The sequence below is a fragment of the Phyllostomus hastatus genome, unplaced genomic scaffold (assembly GCF_019186645.2).
Source record: "Phyllostomus hastatus isolate PE091 unplaced genomic scaffold, TTU_PhHast_1.1 phas_scaffold_755, whole genome shotgun sequence".
NCBI lineage: Eukaryota > Metazoa > Chordata > Mammalia > Chiroptera > Phyllostomidae > Phyllostomus > Phyllostomus hastatus.
In genome coordinates this window covers 10,531,693-10,548,545 of record NW_025334039.1, presented here as the reverse complement: position 1 = coordinate 10,548,545, position 16,853 = coordinate 10,531,693, and the positions used below count along the sequence as shown (strand labels likewise).

Sequence of the window (16,853 nt, the reverse complement as noted above, 5' to 3'; positions counted from 1 at the left end):
ACCTTGGTCACATGACAAATTCTCTGTCTTATTATTCTTAACTTATTTTACCCCTTTTGTTTTCAGAATGTTCAGCCTGATAAAGAAATTGTGGTGGACATGATAATGTTCTTATGGCAGAAATGCAAATCAGGAATTCACCGGATCAATATGTCTGGAAAAGACTATGCAAAATTCACCCAGAAAATCAGTACTAATAAAGTATTCCTTTTTTTTTTCACATTTTTTGTTATTAAGAATTAAATGGAAATATTTAAATTATCCCTAATTATCCACCTGTGTAACTACCATTTTTAAAAATGTATTGCTGAGTGAGCTTTTCTTTGAATGTATTTCCTGTTCTTCTATCAGTTTAGTTGTGGGAAAGGGAGGTGTTTTGGATTTTTAAGGGAGGAAAAATTATAGCGTGTCTGAGGTCACACAAGCTTGGATAAATTTAAGAAAGTTGATATTAGAAAATGCAAGTAAGTAAGGAGTGTCAGGCTCTTTTCCTGCAGTCATAGACTATTTTAAAGAGCTATTCATAGGAAGAAAAAAGTTGAGCAAGTGAATATTATAACCTAGAAACTTAGGAGAAAATATTTTAGCAACAGCACAGTCTCCAGTGATTCTCAGGCCCCCTGAGATGGGCCACAGTAGAATGCACGGGCAGGGTTTCATCACATTCTCTGACGAAGTAATGGTGGGTAAATAAATGAGTAAAATAAATATTATTTGCTCATCCTAGCTCCCAAACCGTGGTGCCTAATTTCGTGCTAAGTTTTGGGGGCATAGGCATGAAAGACAGTGTTCAAGGCATGGAAGCTAAAACACCTGCTCCCCCCTCACTGTTTTGGAGGACTTTGCTAGTGATCATAACAGCTCTTTTTTAGGAAGAGCAATGAAAATTTTGAGGATAATCTTCACTGACATCTAAAAACAACACAATAACTTTTCCATTATGGCTGTAATGCAGACCATAAGTGTAAGCAAGTCTTATTTATGAATTTACATAAACATATTTATTATTAAATATGATCTTATTAGGATCATTGAACTTCTATTATTTATAATTAAGATGTACTAATAAGGAAGGAGTATCTTTATAACATTTTCACATAATTAGCAAATGGCAATTTCAAGGAAGTACTAGGTTTTGAACAATGTGACTCTTTCTACAATGCAATATGCTTTAATTTGATTTTGCTGTATATTTTCTCTTTTTTGTTGTTTTTTTTCTTTTTTTAGTGGGTTCATCTTCTGTGGCAAATAAATGAAGTAATTCACTGCTATAAAATGGAAGACTTTGACGCTATGGTGGTGGCAGAGGTCACGTTACGATTAAGTGAGATACTGGAGTTGTTAGGAAATCCGAGGAGAAAATTTAAAAAACTTACAGGTAAAATATCAAATGAAAAGGGATAATATAATATATATAATATATGTGCATTTTATATATATATGCAGAATTTCAGTTAGAGAGTAGAGAGATAAAATAAATCATCATGTATGCATCATCCAGTACTAATAATTATCAACATCTATCAATCTTATTTCATTTCATGTCTCACTGCCATACTTTCCTTTTTTCTGAAGTGTTTTACAGCAACATCATGTCATTCCACCAGCAAATACCTCAAAATACCTCAGTGTGTGTATAGATAGTATACAGGTGTATATGTGTGTGTGTGTGTGTGTGTGTGTGTGTATATATATATATATATATATATATATATATATATATATACATATATATATATATATATACACACATATATATGTATATATAGTATATGGGTGTCTTTCTGTCTTGTTGATCTATTTTTCTTATAAAACCACAAAGCCATTATTATTATATCCTATGTGATTTTTGAAAAATTTTATGTTCCTTACTGTAGTATAAATATCTTAAGTGTGTTTGTTCCAATCAAAATCCAAGCAAGCTCACACTTTTTATTTTCTTATATGTCTGTTTTCTCTCGCTAATCTATAACAGCTCCTCTTCTCACCCCCTTTGCAAACTAATTTTTGAAGACACTGAGTCATTGCATTACCCTGTAGGATTTCCTACATTCTGGATTTGGCTATTTGCATCCTTATGGGGTCAATTCACTTGTTTCTCTACCTGGTCGTTAGGTCTGGAGGTTTGCTTAGGTTGAAGTGATACCTCGTCAAAAGAATTCTTGTCAATATCTTATTTTTTTTGGCAAGATACTTCATAGGTGGTGCTGTTATCTCTGTTACATTGAATCAGGAAGCATATAATGCCTGTTGTCCCCCTTTTTGTGATGTAAAGATTTATCAGTGAGTTCAGGTGTTGTCAGCCTGACCTTTTTCCTAGGTTGGTTTCCTCAGAAGCAGATTCTGGGACATGCAGTTGAGTGAAGTCGTTTACTTGGGGCATTATCCAGGGAAGCTCGGTGGTGGAGTGGAAAAGTAAGACAGAGGAAAGGAAGCCAATACAAAATTCAGTAAGTTAACAAGGTGTATAGAACGTGCCTCAGAGAGCTGGGAGTTTGGGGTGTTTATATGACTTTCATATGTTATTGGTTGAAGGCTGCTGGAGGAAGTGGGGGTGAGAAGCCAGAAGGGGCTTCAAACTTCTGCCATTCCTTCTGCATTTATTATACTGAGTTCTTCAGTGAAGAACTTCATTAGCTATTTGGCTACTTTAGTTAGTGTTTATTGTGTGGTCGACATTATATTTGCTAAATATTTTATAGAAATAATTTGAGACCATAGGTGATGTTGTCTTCTTCCAAAGAAGATTTGTATTTGCTTTTGCTAGATGCATGAAGGCACTACTACTCCAGGATCCCATTATTCCACTTTGAGAGATTAAGATAATTTGAAGCTGAGATGCTCTGTCTTTGAAGGCCTATTTTCAGTTCACTCTAACTCCTAGGGTGCAGCCCCTTCTGACTTATCACCCTCGGTGGTTCTGGGTACTAATCCTCATTGCTGTAGCTTGTCAAAGCTGTCAAAAGTACCACTTAGTTTCTCTCTCCAGAACGGAAAAAAGTCCTCAGTGGGAACAATATCTCTAATGCCATTCTGTACTCCCCGGGCTTTCTTCCCAGGATGCAGGTGATGTTCTCTTCTCACAGTCTTGGCCTTATATTGATTATTCATTACCCTCATGGTGTACAAATGAAGTAAACCTCTACTGTCCAGTTTTGCTAGTTGTCTCTAGGCAGGAGAATTTTTCTAGATTACCTCTTTCTGGAAGCAAAAGGCCCAGTGATTTCTTTTCTTTTTAGAAAATATCTTTCTTACTCATCTTTTTATTGTTGTTCAAGTATAGTTGTCCCCATGTTCCTCTCATTCCTAACCCCTCGACCCCACCCACCCATCCCCACCTTCCACCCTTGATCTTGCCCCCTTTGGCTTTGCCCATGGGTCCTTTATACATGTTGCTTGACTTACTTAGTTTTAATGTTTTGTTTACTACTTACTTTTGGGAGACTTATGTTGTTGTGTTTTATACTCTGTTTAATTATAAATGGCCTATATACAATGTATTGTATTGATTTTTTTTGTTAAAATGTTTGATTTCTAAAAAACTAGTCAGTATTGGAATGCAATCCATTATGAATTTGGAAACTTCTACATTTATCTAATGAGGGGTCGTCCCCATGTAGATACATAAATTCTTGTAACTTTTCCAAAATTGTTATTCTCATCACCCTGTTGGCACATAAAACATAAAGTGCAAGTCATTCTTTTATATTAACTATGGCAGTCTGCTTCAAAATGCTATTAGGCTGTTTATCAAGTAATGCATTATTTAGTTTAAATTACTAGATAAATTTTAAAACAGGAAACTAACATTGTCCTATAAATATTTGTAATTTATATTTCTCTAATTCAAACCAGCCTTCTATGATATTTCTCTAGGTTCATAAGGCTTTTGAACTGTTATTTTCTGAATGTTTTAAAATCAACTTTATGAAAGGAACACTCATTTCTTTACCCTAATTTTATCTTGTCGATAATCAAGAGTCTTGATTTGTTTTGTTGTATTATAAGATACTTTTATATTAACTTATAAAAAGGAAAAAAATTAATTATGTGGAAGAAATAATGTGGTATTTAGTCAAATTCTAAAATGTTGTATCATTTCTAAAATCTTGGGTAATTAAAAAGATAACCAACTTAGCATAATCTTTTTTTATGACGATGGTTCACTTTTCATTTTTCTCCTTTTGTTTTTGGGGTCTTTCCTTCTTTCCCTTTGTTTCTTCCTCTCTCCCACCCTCTCCTCCTACTCTTCCTACTTTTCCTCCTCCTCTCCCTGCACTTCCCTGCCTCCCTCTCTGCCTCCTCCTTCTTTTCTCTCTCTTTCTTTCTCTTCAGATGTATCGGTCAGGGAAGGGACCAGTGAAGTCCATGGGACTATGAACGGGGACCTGGAAGTTCTTCCACTGTTAAAGGTATTGCAAAATATTTTGTTTTAGAAATACTCAACGAGCTCTTTATTTTAAATTTAGAACTATAAAACATATAATTACCTTTTAGATAAGTCCCAAAATGTGTCAATTTATGCCCAAAACAGTGCAAGTTGTTTTCTTTCTGTCTCAGAGGAAAAATTCTCCTGAAAATGACTTCAATTTAATTTTATCTTGTTAGTGAGCACCCTTTATATTTTGTTTTTTTATTGAATTGTCTGAAATAGTGTTTTAGAATCTCTCAATATTTTGTTATCAGATAAAAATATAGTTAAAACATGAATTTCAATTGTAAATAATATTAAATTTGTAAATGTATAATGGCCAGTTATAGAAATAATTTGGAATATTTAAAATTTGATAATTTATCATTTCTACATACATTTAGAACTACTGGGACATTTTCCTACCTTTAGCTTTAGAAAAATATACAGCTTTAAAAATAAGATAGATAGCTCTGACTGACATGGCTCAGTTGGTTGGGCATCGTCCCACAAAGCAAAAGATCATTGGTTTGCTTCCTGCTCAGACCTCATGCCTGGGTTGCAGGTTTGGTCCCTGGTTGGGGTGCGTAAGAGAGGCAACTGATGAATGGATCTCTCTCACATTAATGTTTCTCTTCCTCTCTTTATCCCTCTCTTCTCCTCTCTCTAAAAATAACAATAAAATCTTAAAAAATTAGCTAGATAAACTATCTAAAAGGATTTATAGTTACATTACTATTGATGTTTTGAATATGTTGTGATTCATAGACTTACAGAGCAGAGATATCCTACTCTGACAATAAGTTATTACCTGTTTAAAATGCACTCAGAACTGTCCCTGGCACATGGCAAGTTCCCAGTTAGTGTTACTTTAGGAGAATACAGGAGATGAGGGAGATGATTGGCTATTCCTCTTCTTGATTATTTTTCTTACAATATTTGAATTATTTATATACAGTATGGATCATGTTGCTCTATAGATATGAATAGGAGTCTAGGGAACTGCTTTATACATATAATAAACATTCATTTATTTAGAGGCAGAAACTAGCATTGTTGTGCCGTAGAGAGGATTGTTTTTACATTTACATCAGTAGTGTCATACTGTGTGTGCTCTTCTGCAGCTCGCTTCTTAAAACTCAGCATTGCATTTGTGAGATTCACTCAAGTTGATACATGTAGTCATAGAATTCATTTTCACTACTATAGCCAACTTGCTTAAAGTCACACAGTAAGTGGCTTTGAACTTCGAGGTATTGCCCTCAAAGTCCAGGCATTTAGCCACTATGCTGTGTTGACTCTTGATTATAAGAAGGTATCTTCAGGATATTTTTATAAAAGATATTTTCTTTTTTATTGTTGTTCAAGTACAGTTGTCTCCATTTTCCCCCCTACTACTGTCCCCCACTCCACCCCCCCCCCCACCTCCCACCTTCAATCCTTTCCCCGCCTTGGCTTTGTCCATGGGTCCTTTATACCTGTTCCTTGACGGCCGTTTGTCTTCTTCTCCCTCTTTCCCCTCCCCACCCTGGTTACTGCCAGCTTGTTCTTTATTTCAATGTCTTTGGTTATATTTTGCTTGCTTGTTTGTTGTATTGATTAGATTCCACTTCTAGGTGATATCATATGGTATTTGTCTTTCACTGCCTGGCTTATTTCGCTTAGCATAATGCTTTCCAGTTCCATCCGTGCTGTTGTGAAGGGTAGGAGCTCCTTCTTTCTGTCTGCTGCGTAGTGTTTCATTGTATAAAAGATATTTTTCTAACACACAAAAATACAAGTCCTAAGAAACTGGATACAAATCAAATATCATGAAAGGACTGAGGACAACTGGGAGGTCATTCTGAAATTACTTCCTCAAATGAATGTTCATCTTCTAATTACAGGTTTCAGGGAGTGCAATTTTTGTGTTCTTTACATCTGTATTATGTCTTCTGAAGAGAGCTAGAGTTAAGAAATCTAAATTAAAAACAGAATGTTTGAACTGCATAAGAGACTGAGGAGGCATAACTGTCTGCCAGTGGTGTTTTCAGGGATTATGCACAATGTTTGCCAAATATACAGCTTCCTGTTTTCCATTTCAGACATATTGAATCATAATTTTAGGTGTGAGGTTTTTAAAGTTCTTAATCGAGGTATGTGCCTCTTAAAAGTTCCCCCAGGTAGATACTTAGGACACAAGAATTTGAGAATCACTGGCTTAGTGGGCTGACACTAACTCTCCAAGGCTTCACGGGGCAAGGGTAAGAATACTAGTGGAAGTTTCAAAGTGCTAGGTTCTGGCCTGTGGTGGAAAATTCCTGGCAATTAATGCCACTAAATGAAATGGATTTCATAGAAGGTGGCAATTTTTCCCCAACAACAGCCACCACAAAAGCTGAGCATCATTTATGAACGATTGCTGTTATTTAAATTAGAAAAATATACACTTTCTTTGAGATGACTGTCATCTGATGGGAAATTGTCAAAAGTGTACAAGGCTGATGGCAATATTGTAAATGGCGCCCCCTAAAATTGTGCGATACACAACCTTGCTGCTATACTGGGGCACTCGGTGGACACAGTAGAGGCGACTCACTGGTGTGGTCTAAGGGCACAGCAGTCAGCGCGGTGGACCTGGAGTCAAGTCCTGGCTCTCATATTGACTGCTTGTGCCATTATGAACAAAAAATCTGATCCGTTTTAATTTATTATTTCAGTTACACATTTTAAATTAGATATTGGTAACATTGTGAAAAACAGTACCTGGCCTATGGCAGCCATTCAGTTTTTCTCTTATGTTTCATATAGAGCACTGGATCTCAACCCAGGACCTCAGACACATGTGGAAGGGAGTGGGGTGGGGAGAAGGAGTGACAACTTATTGTAAGGACAGTCCAGAGCCCATACACTCACCTAGCAGAGTCTATCAGATCAATTATGTGTCTTGCACATACACATACGAGTATTTAAAAAATGTGAGGTGCTATTGTGATTACATAAATATTACTGGAGAGTGATACTGAATGTGTCACAGCTATTTTCAACAAATGGATTTTAGAATTACAACAGCTAATGGCCATCTACCTCATAGGACTATGGAGATTTAAAAATTAATCTGTGTAAAGCATTTAGCCTAGTACCTGGAACATGTTTTAATTAGATCTTAGCTTTGATGATGAAGAAGATGATGATAAAGATGGTGGTAATGATGATGATGATAGAAGGTAGGGGTGGTGTGTGGGGTCTTTGAAATTTTTTTGATCTCAAAAAGGTATCCTTAGAGATTTTAGTTTCTGGAAAAGCAGCAAACTAGATGATCCGAAAACTCTTGCTACAAAACACCCAGAAATTTTGGACAACAGAATCAAACAGATATTCTCATGTACAGTGCAGAGTTCACAAGAAAGTATGGTGAATAAATCCCAGGGGCCAACATAGAAAGGGGGACCAAAAACCAGAATGCAAGTTTATGAGTAGATGCTGCCGTAGATTGATGGGCTCAGTTACAGAGACATTTAGATCAGCCATCCAGGGACAAGAAATGAGGCTTGGGCACAGGAAAGATGAAGGCTTGAGACTGAGACTCACATCAGGTTAGAACCTACACAAGATTACATGCACGGAAAAGGTAAAGTAGGAGAAGAATCTGGCTGTTTGTGTAGGGAGGTATCTCAGTGGGTGCTGAGAAGAGGAGTGGATGAGAGACAGTCTCTCTAATGACTTATAATTTTGGACTTGTCCTCAAGTAGGTCTGTTATTTGACTTCACACACTTGAGTTGCTTGAAAACCTTCCTAAGCCTGTGATTCTTTATTTTGACTGGGGCTGTGGATTTGTTTTTAGTTGGCACATGTAAATGTAGTTCAAGTGCTGCTGGACTTTACAACCCATCCCTCCGCACAGCTTTGTCACACAAGCTATAATAATCACAATCATTGGAGCGCTGATTCTTGTGTGAGTCAGATTTATATGAAAAGGGTATCATGGACAGCAATTCCACCTCTTCAATTCAACCTTTCTTGTGAATCTTGTAATTCTTTTATCTCCATTCAAGAAAGTAGAGAGAGCTGTGCCATATACCATATTTTGCCATGTATACTGCACACCCATGTTTTTGGCCCAAACTTTCAGGAAAAAATATTTTGTTTTAATTTTTTAATTCAATTTTTATTTATATATAAAACCAATGATCATATTCCCGGCCATTATTTTGCATACAAATATCATTATTGCTTTCTAGAGTTATACTTTAATGCATAAGCATACATAAAAGAATTAAAAACATTTAAATAGATACAGAATTAGTATTACCCACGTATAGTGTGCATCCTTATTTTTCCCTCAAAAATTTGGGCAAAAAAGTGTGCATTATACATGGCAAAATATGGATATTGCATATCTTGAATGGATATATGTAACCAAATTGTGAGTAATCCAGGAATGCAAGGATGATTTAACATTAGAAACTCTATAATGCAATACACCACATTAGCAGATGAAAGAAGGTATGACCACTTCACTAGATGAAGAGATTCAATAAAGGCATTTGAGAAAATTCAACCACAGTTTTTTAAAGGATAACTTAACAAGTTAGGCATAGAGCTTCTGTATCCCACGAAGGGCATCGTCCGAAGGCCTTCAGCGAGTGTTATACTGATGGTAAATGACCAAAAGCAGTCCCTTCATACTGATGTAACAACATAAGATACCTGTCACTCTTCTGTTCATGTCCTAGAGGACTTAGACCACTGAGTAAAAAAAGAAAGCAGAAAAAAGGTATAAGAACTGCAAAGGAAATGTCGACTTTGTATTATTCACAGACAGTACAAACATTGCACATCTTTAGTAGTAGCAGTCTAAATGTCCATCAGTAGAAGAGTGAATAAATAAATTGTGACATATTCCTCAGTGTGACAACAATTTGCTGCAGCCATGAAGATGAATGAACTAGAGTGCACCTGAGCTTGAGTAAGCTTGGCATCATCTCCATTCTCTCATATGCATTAGAGGAGGAAAACCTGAATCTCATTTCTGTATGGTTCTGGGTTAGTCTTCCAATGAGGGGCATGTGCTTGAGTTTATAATGCAGAGGGAAAAGAGTTTTTATGCTACAGTGGCAGATGGAAAGAGTGAGTTTACTAGCCCTAATGGGCAAGTTCTTGCAATTCACTTGCTTCCGTGTAGTAGATCGTTGAGGTTACCAGCCGCCTCCTAGATTCTTAGATTCAGAGGCAAAATAGTCACTGACAGCTTTCCTGATCTTTGTTCCCCAGGCCTTCCAACGGTGAGAGACACCTCTGGCTCTGTATGTGAACTCCCTTCTGCTTGGGATATCTAGAGTCATTCTGTGTTCTTAACGGAACCCTGACTGACCCGTGGAGTTACATACACCAGCTTGAAAAACTTTCAACAACATATGGTTGAATGAAAAAAAGCAAAGGGCAGAATTTTATGAGCAAATTGAAAATCTGCAAAGCAATAGTGCATATCATTAATGGACACGTACACATGTAGTAAAAGTTTAAAAACATGCAAAAGAATGGGAAAGCCAGATTCAAGGACAATGGCTACCTCTGGGGCAGAGGAGAGCAGTGTGACCATGATAGTCACACAGAGATTTCGAGTGTATGCGTGTGTGCATTTGCTTTATGTCCCCAAGTTTTTCTGTAGAAAATACAGAGAGTTGGAAAGTTTGAACAAAGTTGGTTGCTCTTTACGTTAATCTCTCTATGAATAATTACATTAAAAAGGTATTTAGTTTTTGAAAATCATGGTGTTGAACTTTGAATTTGATGGAGTCTACATTTCTGGCTCTGAGATTCTGAGGTTTAAAAAAACTAGCTTTCAAAATAAAGTATGTGAAAATGACAGATGAGTTATAGTTTAAAAATTTACCTATACATTTGGTGTAGTCAGAATTCTGAAAACCATAAAAGGAAGTTGCATATGTGTTTGTGAAAAGTCTAGTTTATATTTGGAAAAATGATGAAATGTACTTATTATTTCACCCTCATTAATAGTTCTCCATGTTTAATCAAAGACAAATACACCTTGTAAGAAATATAACATTGGTAACATTGGATAGACTATTTAAATTTGTTATTTGGTTTTGAATTATTTTTGAAAAAAGTTCAGAAATGCTGCATATGATTTTTCCTCAACTTTTATTTTTATTTTTTTTGTTTATAAAATCACTAGAAAAAACCCTTGGAACAGTTATATTTGGCTTATGAACTTCTTGACAAAGCAATCGGTGGGATAAATTTCAATTGCATGTTAACTGCTTTGCCAAATGGATCATCAGTGTTTGATCATTACTACACCAAGGTAAGAATGGAAAACTTTTTATTGCAATATTTTATTGTTTATGTTATTACACTTGTCCCAAATTTCCCCCTTTGTTCCCCCACCACCCTGCCCAGCCCCCACTCCCATAGTCAATCCCAAGGAAACTCTTTTTTTTTTTTTTTAAAGACTTTATTTATTTATTTTAGAGAGAAGGGAAAGGAGGGGAGAAAGTGAGGGAGAGAAACATTGATGTGCAAGAGATACATTGATTGCTGGTCTCTTGCACACCCCTACTGGGGGGCCTGGCCCACAACCCAAGCATGTGCCCTGACTGGGAATTGAACCAGTGACCTTTGGGTTCTCAGGCCAGGGTTCAGTCCACTGCACCACGCCAGCCAGCGTCATCCCAGGGAAACTCTTATACTGAAGTTTTACTTAAGTAGGATGAGGACTGGCCTTGCGAGTAGATAAGTAAATCGTGATTTGTGGTGGCTTCCCTTTCATAAGCCAGAAATATATTCACTCTCCTCTTAGAAAAAAGCAAGAAGAGGGAGGAGCCTTTGAATTTGTCATTGAAGATGAATTTATTTGTAAGGCAGAGTGCAGTGGGTGGAGAAATGAAGCAGGTTTTAATGCCTTGGAGTAAGATGGTAACTTGAGTACTTATAGGGTAGGGATATTTTTAGCATGTCTTGGTAACTATATTTCTTTTTTATTTTTACTTCAACTCTATCAAAGTACACCCATGATACAGATGAAGACATTCCCAAACCAGTCACACCCAATAGTTTCATGATGGATTTGCATCTTGAACTAATTCGAGCTCAGCACCGAATAGCTGTTGTGCTTCTTGACAAATTGCAAGGTAGTAGCCAACAAAGCAAATAATTTGTTCTGAATCAATTTTAAGATAAATTTAAGTATAGAATCAATTTAATTTGTAAATTATGTTATTGTAAATTGGGTGTTTTCTAGATAAATTTTAGTATTTTATTTTTTCTTCTCTGGTTAGTATTGAAAATAGCTTCATTATTCTTTACTCCTTCCCTAGCTAATAAGTTAGTAAACTTCTAAAACATTATTTGAGCTGTAGTAAATTATTGGTATTTCATTAATTCAATGAAACAAGACATTTATTGAGTGCCTACCAAGATCCAGGAAGTATGGTAGGCTTGGTATAAATAAGACACAGCCTCTGTTTTTCAGCTTATGGATAAGTAAGCCAACTGTAAAAATAGAGGTTGGTAAATATGATAGAAATAGGCTTGGAGTTTTAGTTATGGCACATAGAAGAGGAATATCTATATTACACAAGAAAGTCAGGGATGACTACCTGGAAGAGGTGACCATTGGCCAGAAAGCTAGTAAATATCTTTTTGAAGATGGAAATGAGGCCATCATTTTGGAAAGAGAAAGTAATATTTAGCAGGGTGGAAGAACAATTATATGGTACAACTTTAGGTGCGACTAGAACTCTCTTGTGGCTGGAAAAAGAGCTCACAGGGGCACAGGGAATAACAGACATGCCTAGGGAGGTAGGTCACAGATAGATCTTGAAGGGCTAATGGTTTACATTTTAGCCTGGAAGCTAATGAAAAAACTGAGCAAGATATCTCTGACAACTGTCAGAGGGCAGATGGGTTGAAGCTAAGTAGTACTTACCTTATTATTAGGTAATACAAATAACATGTTTACTTGATCTCAAAATAGGACTTAATATCATTAGGTCTAAAAACTCTTCTGTTCAGGATTAAATTTTGATAAAACCAAATTACTATTGACATGATTATACAGCCACTATTAATATAACCAGCAATTCTCCATTTTAAATTACTGAGTAATTATAGAATAGAATAAGTGTTGTGGCCCAGGATGACCTCTGATCTCCATCTAAAGCAGTCAGAAGCACTGACATCTTCTGTACAGCTAAATAGATTTCATTCGATTCAGGTCTAATTAATGAATTAGTTAATTAATTTTTGAGTGTAAACTTTTACCCACCAGCTTTATTAAGATATAATTGGCATATAACATTGTGTAAATTTAAAGAGTACAATGTGTTGATTTGATACACTTATTTGTTGCTAAATGATTACCACCATAGTGTTAGCTAAAACCCAATCATGTCACATAATTACTGCTTCTTTTTTGTGGTGAGAACATTTAAGATATCTCTTAGCAACTTTCAAGTACATAATACAGTATTATTTCTATAGTCACCATGCTGTACCTTAGGTCCCCAGAACTCATAGCTTACAACTGGAAGTTGGTAGCTTTGGACTAACATCTCCCCATTTTCTCCACCCTCCCTCCCAGTTCTGTTTCCATATGTTCAGTTTTTTTAGGTTCCACATATAACCGATATTATATAGTATTTGTCTTTCTGCTTGACTTATTTTACTTAGTATAATGCCTTCAGGATCCACAATTTCCTTCTTTTTCATGGCTGAATATTCTTATACATATGTATGTGTGTGTGTATACACGTATATTTATATGTACATTTCATCTAATATATATATACTACATCTTCCTTACCCATTATCCTTTGGCGGATGGAGAATAAACTTAGTTTATTCCCATATCCTGACTGTTGTGTATACTGTTGCAGCAAATATAGGAAGGCAGATACCTCTTGGAGATCTTGTTTCCATTTCCTTTGCTGATATACCCAAAAGTGGGATTGCTGGATCATGTGGTAGTTCTATTTTTTATTTTTTAGGAAGTTCTGTATTCTTTCCCATAGAACCAATTTACATTCCCACCAAGACTGCACAAGGGTTCCCTTTTCTCCACATCATCACCAACACTTACCTGTTTATTGTCTTTTTGATAATAGACATTCTGTGTGACATGTGTGAGGTGATATCTCATTGTGGTTCTGATTTTGCATTTCCTGATGATTGGTGATGTTGAACAGACACTTTTTCATGTGTCTGTCAGCCATCTGTATGTCTTCTTAGGAAAAATGTCTATTCAGTTCCTTCACCCATTTTTAATCATATATATATATGTGTGTGTGTATATATATAAAATAGTAATATATAATAGTATATATTAGTAATATATATTACTCTTGAGTTGTAAATGTTCTTTATATATTTTAGATATTTACTGCTTATCCAACATATGATTTGCAAATATTTTCTTCCATTCTGTAGTTGCCTTTTCAGTTTGTTGATTGTTTCTTTTGCTGTGCAAAGGCTTTCTAGTTAATGTAGACCCACTTAATTTTTTATTTTGTAGCTTGCACTTTTTCTGTCAGATCAAAAAAAATTGTTGCCAAGACAAATGTCAAGATGCTTTTTCTCCTGTACCTTCTTCTAAGAGTTTCTGGGTTTCAGTTCTTAAGTTTAAGTCTCTAATCCATTCTGAGTTAATTTTTATGAGTGGTTTAAGGTGAGGTCCAGCTTCATTGTTCTGCATATGGATATGCAGTTTTCCCAACACCATTTATTGAAGAGACTATTTTTTTCCTCATTGATTCTTTTTGGCTCCATTGTCAAATATTAATTGAATGTATATGTATGCCTTTATTTCTGGGCTCTCACTTCTGTTCCATAGGTTTGTCTATTTTTATACCAGTACCATATGGCATTGACACTACAGCTCTGTAGTATAGTTTGAAATCAGGAAGTGTGATGCCCCCAGCTTTGTTCTTCTTTCCCGGACACTCCTGTTTATGAATGGATATGGAATTTTGTTGTTTTAGTGGAGGCGGGGGACAAAAATGAGACACATCTTATGCTGCCATGATGCTGACATCACCCCTCTGTCATGATATTCTTTAATTTAGAGTAATTCCTGTAACTTTTTTTCTTTTATGACTTATTTTTGAAGATATGTTTCTAAGACATCCTACGATCTAAGTTTTTCTGGTAGTTTCCTTATCTCATTGAATCACATTAAGCTGCATATATTGCCCATTTGTCCTATTTTTGGTGAGGCTAAACATTATTAGCTTGTTAAGGTAGTGTCTACCTAATGGTACCTTTTCCTCCGTGTAATGAAAAAGTAACTGGTCTTGGCTGATGACGGCTTTGTGATGGAATGAATGTCTTATTCCCCAACAGATTTTTCTCACCAAATAGTTTTAGCATCTACTGGTGATCCTTCTGGAATGAGTTATTATAATGGCTATGCATGATGACTTTCTAATTGCACTATTCATGCTACATTTATTTGCTGTTATTCTTTTGTGAAGAACTGTCCCTAATTTTTCCCTTTCAATTATTTTGAGTTATGCTGTGGAGTGGATTTCTTTTTTATTAAATATTTTAAAACCAGTTACCATCATTGTTCTTTCTGATGCTCAAAGGCACACATTTTGCCACTGGGAGGCCTCAGACTGGATTCTGTGTCCTTTTGCTGTGTACTCATTATCCTTTGAGCAGTTTCTTGCTGTCTGCACAACAAAATGATCTAGACCTACCTTATGTTTCATTCTCCCCAGACCTGGAATCAAATAATTTTTGTAAGGATTCCTGATTCCTTTTTGGTAAGAAATAGCATTTAAAAACCAAGATCTGTGAGTTAGGAGTGCTCATTATTATTGGGATGCCAATTAGTTTTTCTTGTTGTTGTTGATAGAGATAAGAATATGCATTTATTTATATCATAAATTCTTTCTGAAATTGCAAATTCAAAGTCCAACACTGTGCAAGTCTACAGTTTTGCATTTTCCCTTTTGAATTTTCCTTCTCCTGTGTTGAAAACTCTGGTTTCCAACAATATTAGAGTAATAAGTAATTTACTTTATCTGGACATATTAACAAGGTACTTTAAAAATTATTATTAAACCAACACCACCATTAACAACAAACTTAACAAGTAAATGGGGGATTTCTTTGTAGCTTATTTTGTCTTAGAATATATGACACATCAGAAACTGTTCAAATTTGCTTGAGTTATCCCTAAGAAACATACTTGGTGTGGAGGAGAGCGATAGTAATTAAAATATCTGTGTTATATATAAATTGAAGTACTTGATAAGGTTTTTCTTATCATAAATGAAGTCACTTAGAATAACTTTGAATATTGTTTTTTTAATTTTAATTGTTGTTTCAGTACAGTTTTCTGTCTTTTATTCCCATCCCCACCTCCCCCCAGTCCTCCCCACCTCCCTCCCATTTCCACCCCACCTAGTTTTTGTTCATGTGTCCTTTATACTTGTTCCTGTAAATGCTTCCCCTTTTTCCCTGAAATTCCCTCTTCTCTCCCCTCTGGTCACTGTCAGCCTGTTCTCTATTTCAGTGTTTTTGGTTATATTTTGCTTGTTCGTTTGTTTTGTTGTTTAGGTTCCTGTTAAAGGTGAGATCATAGGGTATTTGTCTTTCACTGCCTGGTTTATTTTTCTTAGTACAATGCTTTCCAGTTCCATCCATGCTGTTGCAAAGGGTAGGAGCTCCTTCTTTCTTTCTGCTGCATAGAATTCCATTGTGTAAATGTACCATAGTTTTTTGATCCATTCATTTACTGATGGGCACCTAGGTTACTTCCAACACTTGGCTATTGTAAATTGTGCTGCTATGAATATTGGGGTGCATAGGTTCATTTGTATTGGTGTTTCAGGGTTCTTAGGATATAATCCTAGCAGTGGAATTGTTGGGTCAAAAGGCAGTTCCATTTTTAGTTTTCTGAGAAAATGCCATACTGTTTTCCATAGTGGTTGTGCCAGTCTGCAGTCCCACCAACAATGCACTAGGGTTCCCTTTTCTCCACAACCTCTCCAACACTTGTTGTTTGTTGCTTTGTTTATGATGACCATTCTTACTGGTGTGAAGTGGTATCTCATTGTGGTTTTAATTTGCATCTCTCTGATAGCTAGCAATACTGAACATCTTTTCATGTGTCTCTGGATCCTCTAGATGTCCCCCTTGGAGAAGTGTCTGTTCGAAAAGATTTGGGTCAGGAGTGTATTTCAAAATGTGAATGACGTGTGCATCAGGTTTTCTTTGAGTCAACTAGCTCATGATTCTCATTTAATAGCTGTATTATCTTCTTCAGTGGAGAAAGAGTGTTTATTTACTCACAGAGTTACTAAACAGTTCATTCTCAAATTGTCATCTGTAAATCTTTGAAAGCCAAATGATTCTCTGAGTTTTTATCGGCAAGTACTTGAAAATAGTGAAGGTAGACTTGAACTTGCATTTAAAAGGAATATTCTGTTTTTC

At 35.8% G+C, this 16,853-nt stretch overlaps 1 protein-coding gene across 1 annotated transcript in view; it reads left to right on the top strand.

Moving 5' to 3' along the window:
* Positions 1 to 16,853, top strand: part of CFAP54 (cilia and flagella associated protein 54) — a 250,390-nt gene that overhangs the window by 41,550 nt on the left and 191,987 nt on the right. The window contains exons 13-17 of the mRNA XM_045826558.1: positions 67 to 201; positions 1,228 to 1,378; positions 4,336 to 4,412; positions 10,591 to 10,719; positions 11,419 to 11,548. Coding sequence (XP_045682514.1) covers positions 67 to 201; positions 1,228 to 1,378; positions 4,336 to 4,412; positions 10,591 to 10,719; positions 11,419 to 11,548 — 622 coding nt within the window. The remainder of the gene's footprint in view (positions 1 to 66; positions 202 to 1,227; positions 1,379 to 4,335; positions 4,413 to 10,590; positions 10,720 to 11,418; positions 11,549 to 16,853) is intronic.